Source organism: Melozone crissalis, unplaced genomic scaffold (assembly GCF_028551555.1).
Source record: "Melozone crissalis strain CALT ecotype California unplaced genomic scaffold, PUWL_Pcris_2 ptg000010l_1, whole genome shotgun sequence".
Classification (NCBI taxonomy): Eukaryota; Metazoa; Chordata; class Aves; order Passeriformes; family Passerellidae; genus Melozone; species Melozone crissalis.
This window is the reverse complement of record NW_026535788.1, coordinates 6162825-6182434: the sequence shown is the minus strand read 5'-3', so window position 1 is coordinate 6182434 and position 19610 is coordinate 6162825. Positions and strand designations below refer to the sequence as shown.

At 43.4% G+C, this 19610-nt stretch overlaps 1 protein-coding gene across 7 annotated transcripts in view; it reads right to left on the bottom strand.

Moving 5' to 3' along the window:
• Positions 1 to 19610, bottom strand: part of EBF2 (EBF transcription factor 2) — a 124777-nt gene that overhangs the window by 17908 nt on the left and 87259 nt on the right. For 4 of the 7 annotated variants that reach the window (XM_054270524.1, XM_054270521.1, XM_054270525.1 and 1 more), the window contains 4 exons: positions 14308 to 14389; positions 4236 to 4353; positions 2349 to 2479; positions 1338 to 1464 (listed from right to left, as the gene is read on the bottom strand). In XM_054270524.1, coding sequence (XP_054126499.1) covers positions 1338 to 1464; positions 2349 to 2479; positions 4236 to 4353; positions 14308 to 14389 — 458 coding nt within the window. Of the gene's footprint in view, positions 1 to 1337; positions 1465 to 2348; positions 2522 to 3553; positions 3557 to 4224; positions 4354 to 14307; positions 14390 to 19610 lie in introns of all 7 variants that reach the window. The other 3 variants (XM_054270522.1, XM_054270519.1, XM_054270520.1) reach the window with 3 other exon arrangements.

Genomic DNA, 19610 nt, shown 5'->3' with positions numbered 1-19610 from the left:
TATTCCAGGAGCAGCTGATGAAAGGAAAGCAATTCAGAACAGGGATGTGTGTGCAACCTGTATCCTCACCAGATGAAGGCACACGCAGGGAACAAGTGCTTGGGTGTGGTTGTGGGATATCATCCTGTTGAGATTTTTACCTCAGATGCTTTTAGGGAGGGTTTTGACCTCAGACCATGGTGGACAGCAGACTGAGGGGGGGCACCTTGTTGGGTGACAGTGGGAACTGTGAGTCCCTGGGAGCCAGCATGCTGACAGGACTGTCCTACATTGGCTCAGGTTTCCAGTTCTTTATGCCTGTTGGCTCAGGACCCTTTTCTGATAAGGTTCTGGGTTCACATTTGGGATGGGACCTTTGCCCTCAGATGCCCCCATGCCTGGCTGTGCTTGCCCTGCCCACAAGTCCATGGAATCTGCCTCTGTAACCTGTGGTTGTCACCTTTTGTTATTTTCACTATTAAAGTTTTATTTTCCAGGCTAATCCATTGCTCCCATTCCTCATTGTTAGCCAGCTTCTCCCAGCCAAGCCGAGCAAGGACATCACATTGAGCTTGCAGCTCCTTATGTGGTAATTTAAAAACAGGCTTTTCTCTCTCATTTGAAGTATTTCATCTCTTCCTTCAGCTGCTAAAGTTGGTTCAGCCACTGCCATTCCCCTCCAGCGAGCCATTTGTCTGGGCTTTTGCTCCACTCCCCAGCACATCGTTCCATGTCTACAGAACCCTGCTGGCTTCACTCTGACAGGGAGTTTTCCATGTGGGAACCTTATGGAAGAGTCCACACGTCCCATTTTGGTGAGGAGAGGAGGCTGATGGCTGGGCTGCAGCAGCCCTGAGTGAGAACACTTGGGAGTGGAAGCACTGAGAGCCCCAGAAGTGCAGCAGTGCCAGCCCAGCACTCTTTGCAGAAGCCCAACATTAAGACACGTTAGAGGACACAATGAGCTCCCACAACAGCCTCACTGTGCCAGTTAGATTTACCCTTGAAATGTGCAGCTAATTTTTATATTAATCTTTCCAACAGTTTCAAACAATCTTAGTGTGACTCCTTCCAAAAAAAAGAAAAATAAAAAAGAAAGAAAAGGTCAAATATAATCAGGCTGAATGTAAATATTTGGTTGTATAATCTGTAGGCAGACCCATGTTGTGACAGCAGTTGTGAAAAATATTAATGTGGAGTAAAAATGCCTTATGAAACCTCCTCCTTACACCCCCGTGTGTCACCACTGCCAGAGTGGCCTTGGACAAGCAACAGGGTAAATTAATTAACAAATTAATTAATTCAAACCAATACCAGTCACTGACACGGCTCCTGCAGCCCAAATCCCAGGCACCCACCTGTGTAAATGAACCTGCCTGGTGCTCCTTTGCAGAACTGTTTGGATTTGTAGGACAATGTCACCTCCACCACGCCGGGGATGTGCCGGGGCGGCGTCTGCACGCGGATGGCGTGAGGTGTGATCAGCTGGGAACGGCAACACGACAGCACCATCAGGGCTCTGCTCTATCCTTTCACTTCACCAGCAAATTACAGAAAAGTTTGGGTTGGGAGGACCCCAAAGACCATCCAGTCCCACCCCCAGTGAACACCTTTCTCTATCCCAGATTTCTCCAAGTCCTGTTCAACCTTGCACACTTCCAGGGATGCAGCAGTGACAGCCTCTCTGGGCTACCTGTACCAGAGCCTACCCTAAAAAATGTCATCCTCATTTCCAATTCTACCCTTGTTCACTTTAAAACCATTCCCCCTTGTCCTACCATCACAGGCCTCAGTAAAATCTCTTTTTAAAAAAATTATCACTATAGATCAGCAGAGGGATACACCTCGGTTAGATCCTCCCTTCCAGGGAGAGGATCACACATTTTAGGATGAATTGTCATCAAGAAACTTGTACTGTTAAGCCCATTGGTTAATTGATGGCTTATTCCTGGGCCCAGATTTTTTTCCTCCTTCCCAAACTTAAACCCTTTCTTTATTTCTCGACCTTTGCTTATGTAAATAAACCTGTTTAAATAATAAACCCTGTGGAAAAATTGGTAGAGTAACATTCATTAAGTTCATCAGTGGGTAAAAAAAAGATGTGGGAATATCAAATGTCTCCTTCAGCTCATATCAGGAGACAATTTCTAATAATGTCTTTGATTTTATAGACACCTAGAATTGTTCACTTCCATTCTGGGTATCATTCAATAATATCACAGAGAAAGGAAAACACATTCCATAAACTCCCTTCGCACAGGCTTCTGTGTCCCACCTCACAGCATGGAACAGGAACAGGAATTAACCCCGTTCCTCCTCAGAAAAGGGAAGTCTCCCCAGCTCAGGGGCACAGGGGCAGCTGTACCCACCTCACTCCACACCAGCATGGTCCCAAACACCACCTGCAGCCCATCAAAGAAGTTGTCCCCGATGATGATCACCATGGCTCCCCCCGTGGTCCAGCCCTCGCTTGGGCTGATGGCTTTGATGCAGGGCGTGGCTGCACAGAACAAAAAACCATCAAAACAGCTCTTGAAGGTGTCTGTTTTCATCCTCCCAAGAGCTTTGAGGCCTGGCTGTAAATCGCTGGAGCGATTCCTGTAAGTATCAAACATCCCAAGTGATGCAAAACCTGCATCACTGGTGGGGAGCAGCTCCACCCATCCACACCTGGGAATTCCTGAGTTCCCAATGCTAGCAGAGGCCTAGGACAAGTCCCTTCCAGCCATTCAGCCATTGAGGCTTCTCACCACTCCACAAACCCCAGTATGCTGAGAAATAAATAAATAAATAAATAAATAAATAAATAAAGGAGTGTTTTCTGCCTTGCAAGTGTTAATTACTTGCCTATTCATTACTGGCACTTAACATCGTGTCATTAAAGCCTAATAGGCCAACTGTAGTGGGTGTAAAAATGAAATGCTTAAATGATTGTGCAGAGGCTGCTTAAAAAAACCAAAATAACACCCACTGATTAGCATATGATCCCACAGACACAAACCCTCTGGAAAAAAAGGTACAGTCACATTCATTACATTTATCAATGGGTGAAAGAAGATATGGGAATATCAAATGTCTCCTCCAATTCATATCAGGAGATAATTTCTAATAATTTTCCTGATTTTATGGGGCCTTTTTTTTTTTTTTTATTTCTCTCTTCCATATGTTCAAGGCCCATGGACTATGCATCCCATCAGGAACCCAATATGGTTTCCAGGCCATAACCAAAGTCAATCCATCACTCCATTCCCAATGTTGACAGGGTCAGAGGTGGAGGGGAACTTTGGCAGTGCTCCAAAAACATGAGACTCCTTTGAACAGCCAGTCAATCACATCCAATCAGTCAAGGAAAAACTGGATGGCTTCCTAGGCTAGGAATCCTGGGATTTTCCTTCTACCATTTCACTGCCCGCTGGGGGAGAATTAACACCACTCCGAATTCTTTACTGATTCAATCATTTTCTTCCAGTTCATTAATTCTTCTTTTAGGTTGATACAGGGCACAGTTAAGAAGTGGGGCAGCAAAACATTATAATGAAATAATATCCTTGCTTGTCTTTTCTACTAACATCACCAGCTCTTCTCACTTTCAGTGGCTGCAGGAGAGGGAAAAGCAGGCACTGATAGCACTTTCCAGCATTTTCCAGTCGGTTTTGAGCACTGTCTGCATAAGGGAGGTGGAATGTTTTGGGAACGAAGAGGGAGAGGAGGGGCCGAACGTTTTGAAACTTAACAGATACAAGAATTTGTAATTGCTTGAATACAGTCCCCAACCCATCCTGGAGCTGGCCATGAGTCTGGCTTAGCCAAACAAACTCACATCAATTAGTGTCAGCTCCCTCTGCGCATCGTTAGGCTCCGTGCACAGTTTGTTTAAGGGAACCAGTGACACTTTTTCATACACATCTTGTGCTGGAACAGCTCTGTTTAACTAAGATGTCATCTTGCCTAATTTGCCTGAAATCAAATCTATCCCAGCTGAATGAGAGGGCTGAAATTTAGATAATACTTAGTGTTTCTGTGTTTTTCATCTTTGCAGTACATACTAATTAATAAATTGCAGGGGGATGGGGAGTCAGTCCCTTAGATGTGAGGAGGATCATATTTTGCATGCAGTAGACACTGTTTTCCTGCCTCTGCCTTCCCCAAACCCCCTGAGGCTCTGCAATTCCCCCTTAGCTCTCCTTCCCTCCTGAAAACAAACAGAAATGGAAGAATGGGTAATTTCTGCTCTGCTCTGCAGACAAAACTCCCACCTTCTGAGGGGTCGAGTCTTCTTGCTCTCCGCCCGTGCTTGGAGTTGTTGTGCACGAACATGTTGTCAGACGCTGCCAGCACGTGCCCATCCACGTTCACTGTTGTTGATAGCACCACCTGGATATTTAGAAAGAGAAGGAGAAAACAGCCAGGTAAACAATTTATTGGAAATTCAACTTGTTAAGGATTAATTATTCAGTTCGGCTAAACTTTACACCCTTGTTTTGTAAAATGGCAGAACACCCTGCAGGGGTTTAAGAAGGGGAAAAAATATTTTCACCCTTCATTCAGTGCATTAATTGCATTTAACACAGCATCCTGTGGGCTGTATAGAAGCCTTACTGTAAAATGACCCAGCTCCTGCAGGATGGAAACTCCATGAAAACAGGACCTAATATCATGCCTGGGTTTGATATGTGAGTGCATGGTGCCTCCTGAAAAATCGTCTGAGCCTGAGCGCCCCAAACCAAGAACAGGTTTTAAACATCAACCTCCATGACTGGGCTCCATTCTGAATTCTTAGAGGAAATAACTGTATATATTAATTAATCTCACTTTAGTTTTTACAGTATCCAAAGCTCTAAATCCCATCAATCCAGATAAAGATGTGTGACTTCAAACCACAAACTTTTGGGAAAAACAAGTGTTTTAACTCCTGAAAGAAGATGCCCTCTGACTGACTGGTTTTGACCATTAGTTGGTGTAAATGAGCTAAATTCCATCCCACTGCCACACCTACAGTACAGCACAGCCATGGAGAGTCAAACCCTGCATGTGTTCATGGATTTTCACAGCCTCAGATGTCACAGCTGAGGTAAGAGAATGTCAAGCTCTAATTGTTGATAAAACTCTATCCAGCACAGAGCAGGAGAGACCTTGCCCTCCCCAGGCTTAGGCGAGCTTAAAGAATACTTTCTTTCTTGAGACAACTCTAATTCATTCCAAAAGGCTCTTGTCATCCTGTACTCTTATACTTCTCAAGCATTCTTGTCACAGAATGTGTTGCTTTTGTGTGCCAACTGATTTCCTCATTCCCATTAGGGTGGGGTGTGACTCCATCCAAAGGGAACGTTTCCCTCATGACATAGCTGAGCCCACTCAGATGCACTTCATTATTTTCCCTTCAACAATGGAAATAAATTTTAGTCTCTCACTGGCCAGCCCAGAACACTCTGTGGCAAAGGGGAATAGGCCTGAATTATTCCAGTGTCTGAGATATTTACGACAAGTGTTTAAATTGTAACCAAATGTAAATAAAAAGTGTGTTTTGTATATACAGTTACACTATGGAATAGAGACATCTCTGAGCTCACTTACACGAGTGGGATAAATACACACCCACCTGCTCTCAGGAAGAGAACAGAGGCAGACTTCAAGTGTTCACACATAGAATAGAGTAATGGAATGTCCTGAATGGAAAAGAGACCCACTGGGATCATCCAGTCCAACCCCAGGCCCTGCACAGGGACCCCAAAATCCCACCCTGGGCACCCCTGGCTGTCCAAACCCTCCTGGAGCTGTGGCAGCCTCGGGGCCGTGCCCATTCCCTGGGGAGCCTGGGCAGTGCCAGCACCTCTGGGGGAAGAGCCTTTCCCAAAATCCAGCCTTTCCCTGATCCCCAACCTTTTCATGGTCTCCAGCCTGACCCTCCCTGGCACAGCTCCAGCTGTTCCCTGGTTCTGCCCCTGTCCCAGAGCAGAGGTCAGTGCTGGAATCACCATTTGGGTTGTGCACAACACAAAAGCCACATTTTGGTGGGAGATGTAGAGACCTCCACAGCAATGGCAGAGTAATGGCAAGAACCAGCCCAGAAAAATGGCAGATGCACTTCCAGACCTCTCTCCATGTGTGGCTCCATTTTTATCCACCTCTCCCATCCATGACAGGAGGGCCAGAGCCACTTGGCCTGTCACAGGCTGGGAGCCAGGGTGAATAAACAGAGCATTCTCATGGACAGGACAAGATGCAAAGTTCAGATCTGGAGCAGAACCTTCTCAAAGTTTGGGACCTTTTTTGCTGTAACCTGAATTTCAGCAGAGACCTTTGTCATTGCTACACCACCACCACCCAACTCCTCATCCACGGTGTGGAAAAAGGACATGTGAGAACATGGACATGAAAATGACTGAATTTCTTCACTTTGCCCCAGCTGTTCCCTCTTGCCTGATGGAGATCACAATACAATTGTTTTATTCTGGAGATTAAAAGCCAATGTTTTATGGATAAAAGGAGGAGGAATGTGCATTCCACCATGGTCTCTAACTCCCAGGCCCTTCCCTTTCACAAGCCAACTGCTTTCCCCCAGTGAGTATTTCCTGGGTCATGAAGGGTGACCCTTTCCATCTGGAATCAATCAGTCAACTCCTGACAACTTCCTGAAACACCTCACTCCATTTCCTGTTCTCTCCCCCTTCCCTCTTTCCCCCTGGTTTGCTTCACTCTTCAAAACTGCAGGCCACAGCAGCTTAATGTTAGAGGGTCAGACACAGTTAGACTCCAAAACACTACACAAGAACACCTTTGACCTTCAAAAATCTTTACATCTTAGCTAAACAAATCAAGGTCAACATTTCTTACCATTACCTTGTTAACCATTTCTATGCACTTTTGCCAATACCCTCCTGAACGTGTATTTATCAACAGCACTTGTTCTCCCAATGTCGTAAAATAGTCCAAGCCCTTTTTAAAAAACCCTGAATTTAGTGCTGATGAAAGGTGATGTGCAAACTTCCCTGGAGATTTAAATTCTGACTTTTGCCCACAGTGCTGGCAAATGGTTCTGGTGAGTTTTTCTTCTCCTGCCCTGATGCCACCACTTCTTGTGTATGATAATTTGGCTTCTTTGCCTATTCTCTGTGGATGATCTTTTACCTAACACCAGTTGTTAATGCAAAATTTAATCTAAAGGGAATGATCTGAGAACAACAAAATAGATCAGGTAGGCCATGGATTCTGGTAAGTGAGGCTGAGGGCCAAATTTTAGGCACAGACAGCATAAAAACTTAAGATTTTGTGCCACCCAAAAGCTGGACCAAACTGTAACCTCTGCTGAGGTTTCAGAGTGCAGCAAGCAAGCAAAAAGTAGAGAGGACAGTGTGTTATTCCTTCATCCTTCCAAACACAGATCCCATCTCCCTCAGAACACCGGGGGAATTAAGGATTCTAAGCTGTTTTCACACTCATTGAGGTTGTCCCTGCCAATCTGCAAAGGTCTTCTTATCAGCTGAGAGGCCACAGTCATAAAGCTGTGGTTCCCCAGCAGTCCTGGGGAAATGCTGGAGCTGTATCCACGTTATTTTTGTTTCCCAGGTGGATTTCTGTAATGCAATCCTCGCTCAGAACCAACAGGGAGGGTTCACCTCCCATGACATCCAGCAAAAGTGTCTTTAACACTTTAAACTCAGCTTCTCTGAGCCCTGCTGCCCCTCTTTCACCTCCCTGCACAGATCAGGGGATTGTGTTTCTTTACAAACCTTCACCTGGGTACTACAAATTTCCCTCCCCTAACTGTGTTATATCAGTATTTTTATATTCTAAAGTGTGCTGCTCTTCAAATCACAGATATGCAAATCCATTCATATCCTCAGATGTAAAATCTGTATCAGTCACAGACACCTATTTAGACATATGGTACAAACATTCCAGGCATACAGGCATTTACTTACATGTAACATATCTCATCACTGTGTAAATGATCTCTCTCAAAAAATTCCTGTTACCATTCCAAGTGTGGAAAAAATTCTTTATGACATTGTACATCTGGAAACAATATTGCATTCCTGATGCACTTTCCCTTGGAACTCTCTAGTCACAGCATCATGTTATTTTAACTTTTCAAAAAAAACACCCTGTTATGAGGATATAATAATAATAATAATAATAATAATAATAATAATAATAATTATTATTATTATTATTATTATTATTATTATTATTTTTATTTTTATTTTCCAGCTGAGTGGAAGGAAAGATGTCAGGCCTCATCCTGCTGCCTGGACTTGGACAGGGCTCCCATTGATGTCAACAGGAATTTTGGTTGAGGGAGTAACACGGGAGGAGAGCCTGGATATGATGGGTTTGCCTCAGAGTTGGATTGGGAATAAGATAAACAATGTGGAAAATGCCAGCAGCCTCACTCTGCTCAAAACTTCCATGGAATTCTTTGGGAAATCCTCTCCACAACCCTGATCCTGCAGACGGGGGGCTGACAGCAAACTGGGCACCCTACCTTCACCCAGGGGAGCTGAAGGTTCTTGGGACACAGGCTTGGACACCACTCCTGGGTCACTGACACCTTGTCTGCTGCTGTTATCCACAGACAAACCATGGAGCTGATTTCCTAAAATCATTTGCAGCCATTTCCACCTTCTGCCTTTGACACTCGTCTTGTTTTAAAGCCCGGTGATGAGGGAATTTATGGCTCACAGCCTAAATTTATTCCTAGTCAGTTTGTACTTAACGTTAGCTTTAAAATTATTATTTCCCTTCCTGACCTTCCTGAGGGTAATTTCAGAGAGCAGTTCCACCCCTCCCCAGTGCAAGTATTTGAGCCAAGCTCTTGTCCTGCCCCTGTCCCCTTAATGACCCATTCCTGCACCTGTTCCAATGGCATTTTGCTCTCCTTTGGCTGTAGTTAATCCAGTGTATTGTACCCAAACAAGAATTCAGAGGGGCCCAACACAACAAATCTGCCTCCTTTGTGCTGGCAGTCTGAGGCTGAGTGGATCTCATCTGTGGTTTGTTTTTAGTGGATGAGACATCACTCTGGGAACTCTCTTTCCCCATGGATATTTGGCCTTCAGATCTGAGCACATTAAGCTCCTTGGGTACTTTTTCTCTTGCAATTGAGTCAATCCTTCCCTTACTCACTCAGAATATAAAATAACATCACCTTTTGTTGGGCCAGTCAGTACCTGATGAAGAAATCTGCCCCCTTCCAGGAACAGGCCCAGGCTCTGCTGACAGCAGCTGCGTTTGTTTTGCAATCTCTGCCTGGGAAATGTTTTTTCCATGCAGTGTTCACCTCTACCAGCAGCTCAGTGATCCCTGTCCATATCCCAGCCTGACCACGGGGGTCTCTGGCACTTTCCTTCCCCAGCAGCCTGAACACGATTCCCATTTAGGACAGTGATGTTTTATCCTTGCCATCCTTTTTGCTTCCTGCAGCCTTCATTCCTAACTCCCAATATCATCCCACCCCTCTCCATCATTTCCCGTGTCCCTGAGTGCCACAGAGCCCTCAGAGGCTGGATTAGAGTGAGCTGGGTGAAATCCCAGCCCCAGCCAGCCCTGCTCACGTGCCTGATGATGAACTGATCCAACCACTCCGAGGTCAGCAAGGAAACCTCCCCAGGGGTGCACCTTGTTATTTTTCCTTTCCCTTTCTCCCTAGAGCATATAGAGGAGGGGGGGGTACCTGCCAGGAAACATTCCATGTCATGTTTTCTGCTGAAAACAGAGGGCAATTACTGACCTTTCTCATTTTGCTCCTAAGAAAGGACATTGGTTCAAAGCTGATCACTGTTAGAACCAATGTCCGCTGCCTGCCACCCCTCCCTGTTTAATCCCTGTGCTCCTGGAGGAAACAGGATTCCCAACCAACAGGAGCCTAATGTGTGAGCACCATGTCTCAGCTGAGGAGCCTCATCTTAATTCTACAGAATTATTGTCCCCCTTCACACACCACTCGTTACCATTAAAGTATCACTGGGCTTCAATCAAGTTCTGCAGGAGAATTCCTCATTAAATGGAGGGCATAGTTTTTGGGGGTTTTATTTTTAAGTTCCATTCCTGGGAGAATCCCTCACTGAGAACACAGCCCTGACTAACAATACCTATGTAAACTCAATTTGCAGAGGAGCTGAATTCAAACCCTCTGTTTAAATAAGTAATTTTGGGATGATTTTTGCCTCAGTTTTCCACCCATCAGCTTTATTTGGAAACATTTTAATTTATAAATAACCAATATTTATTTCAGTTAAATTCACAAGGACGTACTGCTTGGTCTCTGTGGGTTTTGGGCAGCCATCAAGTAACTATGAAAGTACCCCTTAGTTCTAGAAATATTCCCTTTCCTTTAGTTCTAGAAAGAGTCTCTTTCCCTGCTTTAGCCACTGACAGACATTGAAGAAGTGATTCACAATAAAATCATGTTACTACAGGGGGAAAAAACCTCACTAAAATAATGATCACACATTCCTTAACTTCTGAAGTAAAACATAGTTTTCAACAGCACAAAATCATTACATTTGGTTAAAAAAGGAAGGCAAGAGGATCACAAAGCAGCTGGTGTTGCTCTCCAAACTAAAGAATTATAATAAAAAACCACAACTCTTCAGGCATCTGGAGCTGCATTAAATTTACAACACAATGTTAATGCAACCTTTCCTCCCCTTTCTCTCCCCACCCCCCTTTTTTAATGATACACATGAAATCTAAGATTTAATTTATCTTAAGATATTACTAGTATAATATGAAATATCTAAATCTTGCAATGGCTCTGGAAGTGAGGCTGGGGCCAGGCTTGGCCACTGGATCCAGAGCTTTGGAGCTTTGGGGATGAGCCAAGCCAAGCCCAAATTGTGCAGCTTCACACCCATTTTAATCAGAAGCATTGCTTGATGCTTTTCCATCATGAGTAACCATTGCTCTGTGCTGGAAAGCTCAGTAGGATGCATTGCAGGGCACTATTTCCACATCTCATATTTGTACTTGTGCCTCAGCTCTGGGCTTTCATTCAGGCTCCATTAAAGAACAAAAACAGCCTTGGACAAGACCCTTTCAAGCCCAGGTTTCAGCAGTGGTTTAAATGAGAACTTTGCTAGAAGGATTTTCTCTGCTCTTTTGTTTAATAACCACAGAGGAAAAGGAGGATCCTGATGTCTCCTGGAGGTTTGACAAGCACTACTCCATTGAAAATGAAAATATTTGGTTCTGCAGAAGAACACAGATAGGAATTGAAGCACACTTAGATGAGCATTGCTGCAGAATTCTGTTTGCATAAGGAAAGCCAAGTGCTTGGAAGTGTCTGGGAAAGGAGGGACTTAATAACAACAGCTGTACAAATAATTTATTGGGGGAAAACCAGCAGAATTCTTAGATATGGCCCAAGACTGAAACATAATGAATTAAATAATGAAATGAATAAACCACTCTGCTGCCCTGTGGTTTTTGAGGCTGCTTTTACTCTGCTCACAGGTTTCTGCACTGGCAGGATGCACAACTACCCCTTCAAACTTAATAGACAACTCTGCACATTCATTACTCTGCCTGGTGAATATCTTAACAACTAAAATGAAAATTAACATGTCCAAAGCATGCAAACAGACCACTAATATTTTAAAGTAATTTTTTTCCCCCACTTTTGACTTTCAGGGCTGCTGACAGGCCATGCCCAACAAACAGCAGGCAAAAAGAATTTATCAAAATTTTAAAACAGAAAACTCAACACACACACACAAAAAAAAAATCAACCAAAAATAAAAGAAGTGTCCAGAGGCCACTGGAGTGTTTTAGAACACTCCTAACTCTGGTTATGTTCAGGGAAGAAATGATGATGTCCTTAGAATCCAGGAGGCAGACAGAAAACAAGCTGTCTTTGCCCATTGTCCTTCCTGTTCATCATGGCTAGTTTGCTTTGGAACACGGAGCTTTGTTATTCCCAAGGTGTCAAATTTTAGCAATTTGAGCCCCTTTTTGTATCTTTTTTTATCCACACTGACCTCTGCAGCCCAGAACAAAGCTCAGCAACCAATGAGTCCAGCTCTGAAGCAGCCTGAATGAAGATCCTGCTCTCACTCAAAACCTCAAGCATTCTGCCATTTGTCTCAAAGGTTTTCATTCTGTAACTCTGAGAAAAGGTTGACATTTTTGGGGGGTGTTGATAAAAACTAAACTGAACTTAGTGGTTTTAAAGCCTGATCTTGATTAATTTGGGGGCCTGAAGTGAACTCTCACACTGAGACTCCCATGGACTGAACGTGCAGGAGGAGTTGAAGTTACCCCAGAGAAACAGAACCCTGGAGTTTCACTTGGCTCTGTTTGCCCAGCTTGGCATGTTTGGAGGAAGAAAACCCAGCTGAGGAGTCTATCCCAGCTCATTCTCCTCAATAAAGTGCTGGTTTTGGTGCAGAGGCCAAAAGCAAGGCCAGGCTCTCTCCCATGCAGGAGAGCTGCCAGGTGGATGGGCTGAGGAATGAAGGAATTCCATCCTCATCCACGGGACCCTGCAGGATTTGGTGCTGTTTCCCTGTTTCAGGTTTCCCTGGACATCTGAGGCTGTTGGGCTCTGTCACATCCCCATTCAGGTGAGGTGACACCAAGAACAACGCTAACAACACAGATTAAAGTTTGATCCAAACTCCTCCTTCAGCTCAGCATCTGATGGACATCAAGGATTTGAGGATTTTTTGGGAGTGGCCAGCATGGGTTTGGAACCAGAGCTGAATTTCTCCAATATCCCAATGTGTTTGGGTCCAGGATTTCTCTTTTGGCAGCTACAGCCAATATTCTGTGTATTGTGGCAGTGCCTCAGGTCCCCAGGTGTTCATCAGGAGAGCCCTGGGCACGATTTTTTACAAACTCAGAACAAAACCCCCCCAAAAAAGGAGATTATTTATGTTTCCTGACATTCCACAATCAGTTCTTCTTGCTGGCTCCAAAAGCCAACAGGATGTGTTTACATGCTGTAAAAGAGGTTTTCTTTTGCTTTCCAGATTTTTTAGCGTTCTTGGCAGATGATAACTAATTGCTGGTTCTTTTCTTTATGGAAATTGCCACTTGAAAAAAAACTCAGTATAAATTCCCTAACAATGAGCACCTCTTTTTTTCTCATGTCTTATCATCTCTAAAGAACACAGAGTGAAGAAGTCACTGCAGTCTCTTTAAACTACCGGTGAAAAAAATTAGGTTGGTCAGGAATTTTTCTTTAAAATTCCTTCTTCATGCTCCAAACTAAAAGGTAATAAAACTGGGTTGTTTTTTTTTTTTTTTTTTTTTTGCTGCATTTCTTTAATTTTTCTGAGCTTTCAGAAGATTTTGTTTTGCAGGATTTCTCATAAAAGTTGAAACTTCTTTTTAAAATTATTAAATTTTTCAGTGCTAGCAGAAGCGGAAGAGAAATAAAAATGACAGCATTTTGAGAATGCATTTTGATGGAAAGTCTCAAGCAACTCTGTAAACTCCAGTGGAGTTTTAACTCCATTTATAAATGAGGAAGCTCATGTAAGCAACCCCATTCGGAATCAGAGATGAGAAGAGAGGGGAAATGGCTCACCAAAGGTCCCCCAGTAAAGCTGGGGAGCAGCCCAACCACCTGATTCCATGGCTGTGCCTCAGCCTTGCCCCAGAGTCAGCTCCAGCCCCACTTTCTGCCATCTGACAGCACATCCAGGCTCTCAGAGCTGCACCATCCCCTTGCTGCTCTACCAGGGGCAGAGCTGAAGGGGAAACTGTTATTTATTAAACAGAGCTGCCAAAAAGGTGAGGGCAGGAGAGCCTCCCCCCTCTCCTCTCCTCTCCTCTCCTCTCCTCTCCTCTCCTCTCCTCTCCTCTCCTCTCCTCTCCTCTCCTCTCCTCTCCTGTGACATCTCAAAGTGACCATCGCTATTTTGGCTTCTTGTTTTGTTGTTGCTGTTTTTTACAGAAGCTGAAGGGAGGATGTGAGAGTGTTAGAAAGCAAAACATAACAGGGAAAGAGGTAGGAAATGAGGAGGTTGCTTGTGTAGCACGTACAGAGCTACTTTGAACAATTCTGAGGCATCTAAATATCACAGGCACGATCCCTGCTGTGGGCAGCTGGATCTGCGAGTGCTTTGCCCGAGGGTGTCAAATCAAATATCCACTGCTGGTTGGTACAGTACAGCACTTCCCCCTGGGGATTCAGGGTGGAGAAAGAGGGAAGGAAAAGAAAGGAAAAGGGAAAAAAAGGTTTAAACACAACAAATGGAGAGAAACTTGAGCGCTGTCTGATATGGCTTTTGTCATCGTGTTTGTTAGGGGCAGTGTAGGAGAGAGGGAAAGGAAAAGAAGAACAGAGGCAGACAGGTTAATGCTGAGCCTTGTAAGACTTACCTGGAACCGTCTCATATCTCTTGGGTTTCCTGCTGTTTTCAAGCAATTCTGATTGCACTTGAGAAAAAATTTTAGGAAGAATCTGGAAAGAGAAAGAACCATATCACTTCTATTAACCACAGCAAAAGGTGTTGTTATATTCTGGTTTAAAATGTACATGAAGTGGTTTGCATCATACTGGATCTTAGAGGACTGCAAGGATTTATCAAAACACACAAACCAAACTCTAATAAAAGGAATTTACACAAAACAGCAGGTAAAGTATAACCAGTGTGACTGAAATCCACTGTGGTGTAAGTGAACGTCATTCCTCTGATCTACGCCCAGTCCCTCTCCACAGGTTTGACCACATAATTTTAATCTCTTTCTTATCTCTCCCTCACATTCAAGGTCTTTTTTTGGCTGTCTGGAGGGACTTCCCATGAAACAATATAGAAGCATAATGGTATTGTGGAGACCACAAACCAACAGGGCGACTCGGAGGCAGATAAGCCTTGGAATGTATGAAAAACCCAGGAGCAAACACAGCTCAGGGAGGAACCTGATGAGGATTCATTCTGATGGTGTTTTTTTCTGATGAAGATTCTTGTCACAAAAGCAGAGGAACAGAACTGCCAAAAGCCCAGACTGTTCCTACCTAGATTCAGAGGGAGGATAAGGAGAACACGAGCTCAAGTGAAACATGACAGCTCACGCTGTCCGAGCAGATAAACCCATTAATATCCCACAAAGTTCTCGTGCCAATTATTTTTGTTCTGTCACATACACCCATCTTCATACGGTTTATCATTCTGTAGCGTTTACCTTGTCATGTACCCAAGTTGAATCTCCAGCCTGTTTGGTGACTCACCCAACACTGCATGGAGATTTTAGAGTTTAGAAATATTCAGCAGGAATTTTTCCCTAAGCTATTCCACCAAATTTTGTCTCACATCCACAGAGGAAAGGATTCACCCCTTTGTTTTCTGGTTGAATCTGGACGCTTCAGAGGTGAAGAAATTGTGTGAAAAGCCACAGTTGTTGGAACAAACAAGTTTTCAAAATTTAGGCATAAGCAAGAAATATTTTGGCATCCTCTGTTGCAAGTGAAAATATTCGCCGTGATTCTTTCCGTTTCTATTTGTCAGACAAGATGGGTTTAACCGCAACAATTATAATTAAAAAAATAAATCAACGACTTTGAGATAGATTTAGAAGGAAAAAGAGTCATATACAAGGAAAAATAAATAGTTGAAGAATTGATTTTGAATACAAAGAACAAGTTATTTATTTATTTCTCTTGCTGAGTGCTTGCCTTTAAAAAAAAAATAAATCTGCTTTTGCAGTAAGTTAAAGTCCCAGGTGAGCCAGGCCTATTTCCCTTTCTGTTACTATGACAACGATTTTTTACCGCAGTCCCTAAGTCCCTTCAGAACTCACACATTCATGCCTTGAATTAGAACTTTAAAGGAGAAAGATGGATATTTCCTGGGTTTACCAACAACACCCTCCAAACCAGCCCCAGCACAAGACAATAACGCAGAAATCTGCTCCCCTTGTTAGTGCCACTTTCTCTGCACTACTCCCACCACAAGATTTCTCCTCCATCTGCCCAAAATACAAAGAAAAAGCCACGGGTTGGATCCATTTGTGTGCTGCTTGAACAAACCAAACCCCTCTGCAAACCTCACCCACAAAAAAGACACAGATTGTACCATGTAAAACCACTGCCCAAAACCCACCGTGGCCAGGGACCCTTTTCAATTAAAATGTTCTCTTTTTAACTATTATTCCCTTTAATATCTCACAAGTACGTTCGATATTTTTAAAATGTTTATTTTCTTAAGGTGAGACTGTTATTTTCTCCACATTTCCTTCTCATTTCAGGTCTCCCTTCAGCAGGACATTGAGGCTCAGCAGGACAGAGGTGTCAGTGCTCAGCTCTCACAGGGCAACTTCTGCCAACAGAGCCCTCGGCACCTCCATGGCTTCCAAACTAAAAATCTTACAGAATTTCATGCCTTGGGAGCAGCATTGAACATATTTTATTAAATAAGTCCTGTCAAGTCCATGCTAATACCTGTGACCTCTTTTATACGAAAGATTTGGTGAGATTTTATCCATAAAAACGTTTTCAGAAGGAAAAAATCCCCTGCACACTGGCACTCTCAGAGACTCACAGGATAATGTGAGGCATAAATGTTACTCACAAACACTCCTTTTTCTCTTTCCCTCTTCTTAGAGATATAAAAAAGAGTATTTGCAGATATATAAAAAGCTTATAGATGTGTCTTTGCAAAGGAAAACTCCAGAATGAAATCAAACTATAAAATGAAACAAGACAAGGAACTTTTATATGAAAATCAATGAGCCTCTGGCTGATCATTCTGCAGGAAAGCCACCAAAAAAAATTCACAAATTGTTACTTCTAAGGAAATATGAAATAAATTAAGCAGGAAAATGGCCAGCTTATTTTTTAATTTTTTGAATGCTTGCATCCCTTTTGATAGAGATGAGAAAAATTATCAACATGAACCAAAGAACAAAGAAAATGAGCAGGGAAAAGTGTTTGGGGGAGAACTTGCGGTGTCAGCTGGGCTGGTTTTGGGAAGAGGACAGATCCTGGGGGACTGTGAGTGGCACAACCCCTAAAAGGCAGATACAGAGAGGCAAAAACTCCAAATGTGCATTTCACAGCATCCACGAGCAAACTCTGCAGCGCGGTGTGGCAAGGAACAAAAATCCCCTTCTTCTGCTAAATGCCTACAGAAAACCAGGGCTCAGCCCCCCAGCAAACACAAACCAGCAGCGCACCTGAAAATGAAGCTGGGTCCCAATTAAATCCGGGCTGATTCGTGCCAGGGGGGGCAATGGGCATTAAAAAAATACAGAAAACAAAATTTGCCCAGTGCCCGAGCTGCGGCAGCGCTGAGGCTCCCAATCCCCCCCGAGTGCTCTGCACCAAACACATCCCAGGCAGGGAGCCTGGCACGGCCAGCCTGGGCATTGAACCCTGGGCATCCCACTGAGGGTCCCACTGAGGGGTCCTGGAGCTGCCTTCACTTTCTGGAACTGATGAACAGCTCAAAATGCCGAAAGTTTTGCTGCTTCAAGACATCACAAAATTCAGAAAGGGCTGGGTTTTCTTTTGGTGCTTAAATATCATGGCAGAATTTATATTTATTTTGCTAAGATGTTTGTTGGAGATCACTAGATATGCTGCACTGTGACAGTTTCCCCCCTATCACCCCAAAATTTAGATTTAATTTCATTTAGCTGCCCACACAAGGATTTTTATCTTTTTTTTTTTTTTTTCCCAGAACCACACCTTTCTTTTTCTCTTTTCCAGAGTTCCTTCAGTCAAATTTGAGCTGCAAGTGGGCATCTGTATGAAGTATTTGGAAGGTTGTTGTATATACATTTATACACATATATACCCATATACACATATATGTGTGTTTGTGCATGTACAAATGTGGGGGTTTTTTTTAAGATGTTGCATCTGGGAAAGGCATTAATATTTATTGCAGCATTAGAATAAAAATTACTTGGGGGGGAGCAAAGAGGAGGGAAGATTTAGCACTAACTGAAGCTGATTTAGGGGTAACAAGAGAATTGCAGAAAGATTTTATTAATTTCTTTAAATGAGACACTTTAGCCAGTTTTTGGCCTTAACCTATATATACATGAAAAACAATAATTTTTTTTAAACAGAATTATAAAAAAATAGCTGATTTTGATGGTTCTGGCCAATCTTTAGCCTTGTTGAGGACAGAATTAGGTGGAAGTTTAGCAGGTGACTCTGGCTCCAGCCAAGCAAAGGGACCTTGGCCCATGCTCTCAATATTTCAGGATGGTGGGGGAAAATCTAAACACATTTCAATAACTACCCCTGAAAACTCTGGCATTGCTATGGAAAAGCAGATTGACTTAATGCACAGACATAAAATTAATTAAGATATAAGTACAGATTTCTGTTCCTGTTGTGTCTCTCTCATCGTTGACCTCTCTGGGCACAGATTGAGGCACTTGAGAGGTCTCCAAAATGCCACCTTAACTCTGCCTCCCTCTTTTTAGAGCTGTTTTAAAAGTTACTGCTCCTCCTGCTGGGAGCTCCCACCGAGCCCAGGAGTTCAGCTGGGGAATGGTTGAATTTCCCCTTTTCCACTCCAGGCCAAAGTCAGCTGTGTTATCCCAACTCTATTTTAGCAATACCTTGAGCAATCCTCGGTGGGGAGCACCAGGAGAGCTCCCAACACAGCTGAGGGGTGCGTGCACATGGAGAAAGGGTGAGGGCAAACAAAGCCAGGTCTTGCATCAATTAAACTGTTCCCAAAGCAGGTTTAGACCCACGGTCCCATCTTGTCTGTCTATGCCCAAATAATCAGGTTCTGTGCCTGGCTAGGACTGGAACCTGTGCTCCACACCTGTGAGGATGTTTGTCCACCTCAGATGAGTGGGAAGAATCAAATTGACCTTAATCAAATCCTGCTGGAGTCAGAAAAATATTCCTGGTGACTTTGGCAGGACTAGGCAGAAGCCCCAAAGCTCAGTACCACATGCAGCAGAAAGTGTAATTTAAAAAAAATAAATTAATTAATTAATAATTTTTATCCCACATCCACCTTTTATGCTTCATTAAAATAGAGGTACAGAATCAAGAGGTCCAACATCGGCTGTATGCTGGGAACAGCCAGTGGATACACCTAAAATTCTGGACATAATTAAAAATTCCCCCTTGTAAAGCAAATACTTCTGGCTTTTCGGGGTTGCTGTGGAATTTGGAGTTGCCGCCTCAATCATTTTTTGGCATGAGAACACACCTACCATCTAGGATAATTCTGAATTTGCCTACCAGCAAATCCTGTGATCCCAAAACCTAATGAAAATCTAAAGATACTGTGCAATTCTGCTTAAATAATTCAGTGCTTCCAAAACGTCACAAAGAGAACAAAGAAAAACCACAAGTTGCTACTATGGGTATCAGTGTAACAATATTAAATTAAAATATTCTGTGAACTGCAAAAGTGTTATTATTGCAGTGAGGGCCTGACTCCAGCTCCATCAGAACAAGGGAATTCTGGATCAGGTCAGATCCTCCCCTCGGGTCACCTGTGTGTGTCTTGGCATGGCAACCTCTGAGAAAAGTGTGACCAGAACCCTGCCCAGTGCCCCACACAACTTCAACTTCCTGCCTTTCCAAGGGCCACATTTGCAGGTCGCTGTTTCAAATCAATTAATTGCATTTATTTGATATCACCATCCTGATTTTAATGAATATCAGAGCGCAAGACTTCTTTGTAATCTGAATATTTATCTCTGGA